Source organism: Camelina sativa, chromosome 2 (assembly GCF_000633955.1).
Source record: "Camelina sativa cultivar DH55 chromosome 2, Cs, whole genome shotgun sequence".
NCBI lineage: Eukaryota > Viridiplantae > Streptophyta > Magnoliopsida > Brassicales > Brassicaceae > Camelina > Camelina sativa.
The window spans coordinates 7,705,134-7,715,213 of NC_025686.1; the positions used below are offsets into that span (position 1 = coordinate 7,705,134).

Genomic DNA, 10,080 nt, shown 5'->3' on the forward strand with positions numbered 1-10,080 from the left:
TTTTTTTTTTTTTTTTTTTTTTTTTTTTTTTTTTTTTTTTTTTTTTTTTTTTCTATCTTACGCTTGCCTCTTTTAAAAAAAAAATAAAAACTGTGAAGTTTATTAGCTACATATGAACACGACCTGACGTACCAAACCAGGGAAATGGATGATCTAATATTATATTGGAGTATAACCTGACTTGGCCTAAGTTCTCAAATTTGCTTCATGAAGAGGCTTTCGTGAACAATAGATTGTTCTGTGATAATCGCGTTGTGACTTCTTTACAAACAATAATTAGGTATGTTTGGTAGGTTCATGAAAAGTATATTAATAATAATACCTATTACAAATTAACTTTCACTTATTACGATGACTTAGTTCAAGTGGTTGATTCCAAAAAAAAATGCTAGCAAGTTTGTTGATGTCCCTTTTGGTCACAATTAATATGTTTAGTTCGGTCAAAGAGGGTTGAAGTTCTCTTCTATTATATTGATGTCGAAACACAAAAGACGGGCTACAACGCGACTCAAACGGGTTACAAAGGTAGACGAGGATAGTAGACGAGCTGATATCTCGTCGATTCTCCGAGCTATGAGTTTAGAACCGTTGACTTTTGCTTGGACGAGCTAAGCTTTTGTACTTGCTGTACGAATTCTCCTGTTTTTTCTCCGATCCCCCCTTCTAAAGGCCGTACGCCCGTATTTATAGGGAATCGTGTCGGTTCGTCTAGGAAAAATACCATAATACCCTTCTCTCTCGAAAGGAATATTTATGGGCTTTTTCCTGGGCCGGGCCCTTTTGTTGGGGTTGGATCTACCCCTAACAATAGTCCCCCCCCCTCGCCTCTAGTTCGTAGTCTTTAGGCGAAAGACTGCGCGTGGGATGATACAGAATAGCGCGTGAAGGTGCGGTTTCCAACGTTGAGGGTCGAATCGTCGCGTTCGGTGCTTGAAGCGCGTGAAATCCATAATACCCTTCTCTCTCGAAAGGGATATTTATGGGCTTTTTCCTGGGCTGGGCCCTTTCGAAAGAGCTTCTTTTATCAAAGAGAGTTAAATGCCACGGGTAGACGTTATCCTATATTTTGCTTCTATCGAACATTTTAGGTTTTTTTATTGTCCAAATTAGCAGAATCCTACTACTCCAAATAACTATTTTAATCGAATATGATAGAAGCTTTGTTTACGTAATTATTACATTTTCTCATTTAAAATTAGTGCACAACATCGAAAAAAATACATCTACAGTGTAGTCTTTTTGAATATCGCTATTTTCATACCGTTGTGTAGAGAAAACAGTAAACAATTAATAGTTCAAAATGATACAAAATAACGGTATTCGCTATACTTTTGGTAAAAAAACCAATAAGTTTTGATGTAAAATTAAAATGCAAAGGACTTTCGATATTGACATGCCCTCAAGAAACAAATTAAAATAACACCAGTCTTGATTGGGTCACATAATTCATTTCATTGTTTAATGGAGTCAGTTAGATGGGTTATCCCTAACTTTATATTTTCATTTCGTTCTTGTGATCTCCGTCTCGTTATTACTTTTACTTCGAAATACGACAATCTTTTTCTTCTACATGGAAGACGTATTACTATATGATGTCTCAGTTCATGCACCATTTCTCTTGTACCCCAATAACACTATCTATATACAAATGCATCGAAAATATAAAATAAACGAATCTAGCCAGTACAATTATTTGATAAGTTTATTCTTTCTCTTGTCATGGAATTCCGCGACATTGTTTAAAATGAGTAAAGATACCTAGGGTCATCTCCAGCGGTAGAAATGGGAAGGGTTACTCAGAAACATAAAAATAATACTCCTTCCGTTCTAATTTAGCTGTTGTTTTATGATTTAATTTTTGTTTCATACTCCCTCCGATTCGAATTAAGTGTCGTTCTAGGAGTAATTTTTATTTTCTTATTAAGTGTCGTTCTCTGTTATCAATGTGATAATACTAATAAAATTACTAATATGACCTTAACTAAATTAACACAAATTACTAGTAAAACTGAAAATAACAAATCTTGGAACGATTGCATCTTCAGGGGAATGACCAAGACCTTCCAGTTTGATGACTTCCATGAACTGAGAATGAAAACAACACCAACCATTACTTCAACTTAAATTATGGAGATAGTAGAAGAAACAATTAAGGGTATCGAAGAAACTTGAACTAACCTCTTCATGCTCGATAGTATGAGCAAGTGGAAGTATAACTTGCCCTCCAAATCCTCCAACTCGGGCACTACAAGGCCCCACTTTAACTGCTGCAGCTAAATACGCATCCATATGAATTGGTTAACATTTAACAGACCAAATATCCAAAAAGTTTGGTTAACATTTCCAAGACACTGATTGATCCTTTAGAATTGGTGCAGAGAGAGGGTTGTTACCTCCAAATCCATATGATCCACTATGTGTATGATTGAGCCACCACCATCTCTGCTCTAACAAAATTCTGAACCAGTGGCATACTAGGACCGTTCTGAGTGCTCTTAAGAGATCTCTCACACACCTATAAAATTTGTTACTCAGTGAGAAAAGGATCAACATGAATAAGAAAACCAGCACACAAGAAAAAAGTATATACTTAGAGCTACATACCACAAGGCTTTGATCTCAGAATGCAAGCTTAGGAGAATAAATGAGTTTAATTAACATACTGCCTAGCCATGGATGCTTAGTCATCGTGTTTATGGGGAAGCAACTCCTCCATCACCAAAGCTTGTCTAAACTCATCAACCGCCTGAAGCTCCTCTACATCACGAACATCCTCGATGGAGACAGAACTGACACGAACATCGCTTTTTCTTCTTTCCTTCTTGAGAGAATGCTTGAACTTTGTGGAGGCATTGATTTCTTTCTTTTTCAAAGAGCGGATTCTTGTTCTCCTCTCATCTTCTGAGTTTTCAAAATCAGACTTTCTTTCCTTTTTCTCATCATTGCTCATAATTCCCTCAAAACCTGTAGTATATTAAAAAAACCCTCTTTACCAATCCAAAAACTTTCAAGAACAACAACAAACAGCTGAAACTATGACCTAACTTGCAGAACCCTAAGAACCCACTAGGAAAAAAACGAAATTGCAGAGAGTTTCACTTCTCATTACTCAAATAAATCTTAAAAAACAAATACTCCTCTCTCTATGGCCTTTATGCTTTTAGTGTGAAACACTAGAAAACTCAACACCCAGCAATAAAATAAGATGGATCGAAAGAGAAAATCAGAGGAGGCGGAGGGAAGAAGCTCACCGTCTAAAAGTCAATTACAAAACAAAAGAGGAAGCTTCACACCAGATTTTGATTTTGATTTTGCGATAGAAAAAGAGGAAGCTTCGTTTCTCCATATCCAGAGGGCGAAAGAAATCGATGGATGAAGTTTATTTTTTTAAAAAGGAAAAAATTGGAGGAATTGAGTTTGTGACAGAGGTGATCGGAGAAAACGAAGTTAACCGGGGATGAGAAAAGGAGTTCGATGGAGGTGGTGACAGAAAAAAAAAAAAGCTCAAATTAATTTATTAAATAAAAGATAAATAAAAAATAAAATTGTAAATTAGTTTTAATTCTGAGGTCACAATAGTCAAACTGCACACTTTCTTAATCTACGAGAATTTTTCCAGAACGACACTTAATTCGGATCGGAGGGAGTATTAGTTATCGTTTTAGATTTTCAATGCAGATGTTTGATGAATATTTCAATCTTATCCCTGATGTTTTAAAGTTTCAACTAATGAAAAAATTATAAAATATATTAATGAAGGGCAAAACATAAAATTTAATAGTTTCCTTAATCTGTGTGCAAAAACTTTTAACGACAGTTAAACTAGAACGGAGGGAGTAATATTTTAATTGTATAGTTATATTTTTAATTTTTTAATAAAAATGGACCAATAACAAATGGTGATGTGTTTGCAACAGTAAAAGAAACAATTCTTGCAGAAGTACTTTTAGTAACGGTGATACTCTATGTATTTTCTCTCTATTTGCTTTTCAATATTTTTTATTATTTTATTTGTAGTAACGGTGGTTGAGTAACCTTCAGTGGACATGCCCAACGAGCAATTTGACAAAAAGAATAAGATTGTTTTTGTAAGTAAATTTCGGAGAACGATTGATTAAAACTACATCAACAAAATTTATGCATCTTCAACTAACTAATTAGAAAAGTATGAATCATGATTTTTAGCAAAGCATAAACTTCAACTATGTATATACACAAAAATTATCTTAGTAACATTCAAAGCTAAAATTATATTCTGCGCTAAATGTATTAGTTTTGTTGTTAGCTAAGTATTAAGTTTTGTTTATTCTTTTAACCAGCTCGCCTAGACAAGTAATAAAAGAATAGAGACAAAGATTTAACAAGTTTGCACATATTTTTTTTAGAACACAACATCAACATATGCCAACAATTTGCTTAGTTTTCAATTTGTTTTTTACTTTGCTCTCTTACCATGACTATGTCCCTCTATAAGCTTGAGAAAAAAGAATGTGGAATAGTTGTCTCATGGCCGTTGTTTACGAATCCGCAAAGATGATTTTCATCCAAACCTGTAAGATTGTATGTAATCTCTCTTGAGGAGTTTGTATCATTGATAGGAGTATATATAATGTACAATGATATCTTAACTACCAAATATCCTTTATACAACAATAAGATTTGGATATTTTCATATCTAAACTAACACTTCCCCTCAGTCGGAGCGGGAGGAAGACGGACACTCAGACTGGACCAAAAGTCGAGAAATAATGGTGTGGAAAGACCCTTAGTGAAGATGTCCGCATAATGGTTTAGCTCGCCTAGACTACTCCTATAATATATCAGATATTTAATTACAATTCAAACAATAAATCAACAACAAATCAACATTCACAGCGGAAGACAAACCAAACCAACTCTAATTTAATATAATACTATATCAATTAAAACCAATAAAAATCTTCAACCTAACATAACCAATAATGCAACCGAGACCCTAAATCATCCTCCTCCTCATCGCCATGATTCCATGCTACACATTACCTGCACCACAAACACAATGAGATGCGGTGAATATTACCAGAAATACTCAGTGAGGCGATCCTCCCATCTACGAGCTATACACACAAGCAAATCAAGAGTACAACCACAAATAAAACAAAACAAACCAGTCATTAAATAGAACACCTAGTAACACATTCACCACACCTACACATCATCAGACAAACAAGTTATACAACTCAATCGCTTAGATAAGCTCATGGTCACGCACTCACCTTAACAAGCTGATTCTAACAACAAATATAACCAGGAGAGACTCTCCTCGCGTCTGAAACAGTCCAGAAACGTCCTACAACAAGTCATACAACCAAAAGCAACCGTGAAGCAAACTGGACAGAAACATCATAAAAGAATAGTCTCAAAGACGAAACCCTAAAACATAGACCAACTGTTGACTATCAAATCTCTCCAGTGAAAAGCTATCCCGAGACGTGACGAAGCTTCACACAAAATGTCGTGCCGATCAGAAACCAGACGAGACCACGATCTCAGTTACAATACCCGATGGTCCCAACTCGCGTCTGAGAAAACGTGTCTCATGAAACTATCAATAACTCATCGAGTTTAAATCCAAATCCACTTCTGTAGAAAGAAGAATGACAATGAAAGGCTTGAAAATAAATCTACCAAATTTCGTTACCTTTGACAAAGATTTGATATGTCAAAACTCTTTCCTCCCAAACCCTAACGATTCTGCTCCTTCTCCTTCTCTCTAAGATAAAGCTTTGTTGATCTCTTTTTTCTTCTCCTTCACACCAAATTGACCAAGGCTCTCTTTCTTTTTCTCTGAGACTCTAGTGTCGACAATCCACAGTAAGGAGAAGGAGGCATCACTTTTAGAAAGACTACTAGGGCTTTTGGTTTAATTAGATTAAAACATGATTTAATTAAACCGAAATTAATTAAAAATCCACTCTTTTGGTTTAATCGACACAACCCAAAATATAATCCCGGAACACGGATGTTACAACACCACTGTTGCCCGAGAAGAGAACTCCCCACCACTGTCGTCCTTTTGCAGATCCAAAACCCTCATTAAGATCCGCCCAACTTTACCTGACAAACGACACCACACCTTACTACAAAGCACCACCGTGGCTGAAATGAGAGAGGTAAGTCTGATGAAGAAACTCCAAACCCGACCACTGAAGCTCATCAAAGAGAAGCCCCAAACCCTCACTGCTCACCGAAGCCACCAAACCCTCCGGAGACAAAACGACACACGAAGTCGCTAACCCAGATCCACTAGATCTGGCCATGGATTCGACGCTGTCCTCAAACGTCTGCACCAGAGCTTTCACCAGCAACAACCAGTCGACGAATCTTTGCTTCATGCGCCCAAAATTGCATTAGAGACACCCAAACCGTCGGCGAAGGACAGCTTCACAAAGGAGCGGACGATGTCAGAGGATAGAGAACTAAAAAAATGGGGAAAAACAAAACCCTCTCTGATGTCGGAAGGGCAACGAGAGAGACAAAAATGGTGGATTTGAAAAATATTTCTTAGAGAGAAGGAGGAGAGAAAAGGAGAATTGTTTTTTTTTTTTTTTTTTTTTTTTTTTTTTTTNTTTTGTCTTTGCTGCTTTCAAAAATTATGAAGGACAGGTTTCTGCGAATTTCCAATTTTGTCACATTCCGTTCCATCTACAGTAAAAAAACTATGTAACAGATGTTCTACGATCTGCTTCAATTTGATACATCATTAGTCTAACAAACAACTCTTGTACCTTTCTTCGTCACTTTAGAAAGTTGAGTATCTTCCTAGCCCATATTAAGGCCCAACACTAAAGCCAAATAAACTCTTTCCCGCTTTGGCACCCATTTGTAAAACTCAGCTATTGTTATTTGTTAATCTTAAACCCCTGATTAATAATTGTAAACACTCAATGGCTTGGCTTCGTCTCTTCTCAAGAACCCTAAAATCTCAAATCTCATCTTCTTCCCCAAATCAAAACCCTAATCTCAGAACCTTACCTTTCTCAACCTCATTTCTCATCACAAAAACACCTGACAAATTCAAAAAAAAGCGAAAAAAACCAGAATCCGCCAGAACAAAACCAGTCCAACACGAATCAACCAAGATCCCACATTTCGAATCACTCGTCTCACGCGACGCACATCTCCGATTCCTAATCCGTTCCAAAGAGTTCATCTCGAAGCAACCGGAGCGAATTCTCCGGCTAGATGACGCCGGAAAGCTTTATCGTGAGCTCGGGTTCCCGCGAGGTCGTAAGGTGACTCGATTCATCCCTAAACATCCTCTGATCTTACAAACGTATAGACATAGCGATGGGAAGATTTGGTTAGGGTTTACTGAGTTTATGGAAGGTTTGTTAGATGAAGAGAAAAGTTTAATGGATTCAATGGAGTTAGATAGAGTTAATCGTGTTCGTAAGCTGTTGATGATGACGAAAGATAAACGAATCTTGCTGAGTAAAATCCATCACACTCGTTTGATTTTTGGGATTCCTGAGGATTTTAGAGACAGGGTTGCGAAGTATCCAGATTATTTTCGGGTTGTTACGGGTAAAGATGGGAATAGGGTGCTTGAGTTGGTGAACTGGGACACGAATCTTGCGGTTAGTGAGCTCGAGAGACAGTTTATGGTTGACGAAGATAAGGCGAAAAGAGCGTTTAAGTTTCCGGTGAAACATGGGAAAGAATTGGAGTTGGAAGAGAAGGATACGAGGAAACTTAATCTGTTGAATACGTTTCCTCTGGTTTCGCCGTATTCGGATGGTTGGAAGCTTGATGTTTGGACTTTAGAAGCGGAGAAGTATCGTGTTGGCGTTGTGCACGAGTTCTTGAACTTGACGTTGGAGAAGAGAGCTTCGATTCATCATATTGTGGAGTTTAAAGATGAGTTTAGTTTGACTAGACAGACTTATCAGATGTTGAAGAAGCAGCCTACTACTTTTTACTTGGCTGGCACTGAGATGAACTGGGCTGTGTTTTTGAAGGATGGTTACAATGAGAATGGTGTTTTGATTAGTAAGGATCCACAGGTTGTGTTTAACGACAAGCTGTATAAGTATGCAGATATGCAGCAGATGGACCATTCTTGAAACCATAGTAAAGAATGTTAACTGCTGTTTTTGAGGTATCACTGGATCAAATCTCTCACTAGTCTTGGTTCACTCTATTTGAGAGACGGCTCAAGTGGTTTAAGTATCAGTCTTTGTATAATATAAATTAGGCTACAATGTTGTAATCTGATAGTATTTTACACTTTGCTACAAAATGGTAAGCTATGAATCTAAGCCCCTCATTGTCCGGAGGAACTGTTGTGTTTATTATACAAAGAAGGTTTAATCATCGAAAGAGGGTATATAATAAAGTCACTGTGAAGCTGAAACATTTCTGTTTGACGAGCTTGGTTCCCCGATTGAGACAGTGGCTAATGACTTGGAAGCCCATGCTCTAGCATTCATGGCTCCTTCCTGCAAATTGCTACTCATGCAGGGTTCTTTGAGATACACGGCAACAGTATGCTCTAAGAGGTTTTGCGGTCTCATGTTCTTAGCAACCCGTCCCCAAGTGAATTTGGCTAACATAACCATTGTGGGTGATATCAAGTGAAGCAATCTTAACAAAACGAACACTGTGGCAAGAGTCAGATAAGTCTCTTGGCGAAGCAGATTCTCCGGTGATCTTCTTGCCCATGGGAAAGGGCAATTCTCTGGCTCCGTGTGAAAATGGGGAACTAACCTGTTTTTCTCAACCCAAGTTTCATCCAGCTTTGTAATTCCTACATCCATAAATGCTTTCTGGTTAGTTTCATCAGCTGAGACCTTAACGAGACTGAAGCATACATTCCAAATGCTTATTCATTTCTAATTGGATACCACGAAAATATATACCCAAAATCACAACTCAAAATACCTTACCAGTAACATCACTGTAGAAGGCAACAAGAGAATCTAGTGTTCGGGATCCCCGGTAAGCTACAAGCATCGTTGAATTCATAATGATGATACTAGGAAACCCATGAACTCCATATTTGGAAAGGGTACTGGAACCACACAAATAAGAGCATCAGACAATGAAGTTTCTAGATCAAAATAAAACAAAATTTGGCCTTTTTAAAAGGATCCCACCTTGATTTAACTGATGATTCCTCAATTGCAAAGTGAGGAATCGATGAATACAGCAAAGAGATGAGATCAAAGCTTGGTCTAAGTAATCTGGAGAAAGGACACCATGATGCATAAAAAAGTAAAGCCACATAGTCACACCTGTTCTTATCAATCATATCAGAAGCCACTTGTAACCATCGATCATCTCCCTTCAGAAACAAAATTACATAAATCACAAACTTCAGATTCAAGAAAGCAACTGAGATAGAGATAAAATCACTGGTTCTGAAATTACCTCTGTGACAGATACAAAACCAGAACGATGCAAAGCTGATCTATCTCGAAACCCTAGGATATAATCTTTTGCAGATCCTCTAGGACAAATCTGAACCCTAACGGTAGCTTTTGTTAGATTTATGAACAAAATTACCACCAAGAACAACGGAATCAGCTTCTTCTCCATAGAAGAAGAAGAAGAAATAGCTATACAAAACTTGTTTTGAGAAAATTAAGATACAGACATGATGACAAAGGTAGGTGTTGCTGCCAGCAAACCAGAAAGGTTGTCATGTCGTTGTCACCAAGAAACAAAAAATTAACGGCGTTTACTACAGATTAAATAGAAAATGGAATATTGGAAAAAGAAGAAAAAGCAAAAAGATCCGGTCCGCTCTATTTTATGAAGGAAAGATTCTTGGACTAAAAGGATAAAAGAAACAAGATGAGGAGAAGAGGCAGTTGTGGTTTGCTTGCTGACACAACTGGGCAAGTTCATACGAAACAAATGTTTTGGCATCAAAATTGTAATGTTGACATTGCTGTTTCAGACGTCAAATATACTGACTAACACAAAGAAAAATCAAAACTGAAAAAAAATAAATATATATTTGTTCTCTCAGAGTCAGTCAGTTTCGTTGCGCTGTTAAACAGCCGACCACATGTTTTTTTTTTTTTTTTTTTTTTT

At 37.1% G+C, this 10,080-nt stretch overlaps 2 protein-coding genes across 2 annotated transcripts; one reads left to right on the plus strand and one right to left on the minus strand.

Annotated features, from left to right (window-relative positions):
- Window positions 6,887-8,355, plus strand: LOC104719863. The gene has a single exon (XM_010437851.1). It carries the CDS (start codon window positions 6,927-6,929, stop codon window positions 8,103-8,105), a length of 1,179 nt encoding a protein of 392 aa, XP_010436153.1. The 5' UTR covers window positions 6,887-6,926; the 3' UTR covers window positions 8,106-8,355.
- LOC104719853 (5'-adenylylsulfate reductase-like 6) lies at window positions 8,201-9,579 on the minus strand. The gene is made up of 4 exons (XM_010437839.2): window positions 9,412-9,579; window positions 9,138-9,325; window positions 8,928-9,052; window positions 8,201-8,788 (listed from the first exon to the last, which is right to left on the minus strand). The coding sequence occupies exons 1-4, from the start codon at window positions 9,577-9,579 to the stop codon at window positions 8,379-8,381; spliced, it is 891 nt and encodes a 296-aa protein (XP_010436141.1). The 3' UTR covers window positions 8,201-8,378.

Excerpts from the sequence above, each read along its gene's own strand:
- LOC104719863 (XM_010437851.1), top strand. The coding sequence starts at position 6,927 with ATGGCTTGGCTTCGTCTCTTCTCAAGAACCCTAAAATCTCAAATCTCA.
- LOC104719853 (XM_010437839.2), bottom strand. The coding sequence starts at position 9,579 with ATGGAGAAGAAGCTGATTCCGTTGTTCTTGGTGGTAATTTTGTTCATA. Across the intron at positions 9,326-9,411 it reads GTTTTGTATCTGTCACAGAG|GGAGATGATCGATGGTTACA; the intron begins GTAATTTCAGAA and ends TTGTTTCTGAAG. Across the intron at positions 8,789-8,927 it reads CTTCTACAGTGATGTTACTG|GAATTACAAAGCTGGATGAA; the intron begins GTAAGGTATTTT and ends TTATGGATGTAG.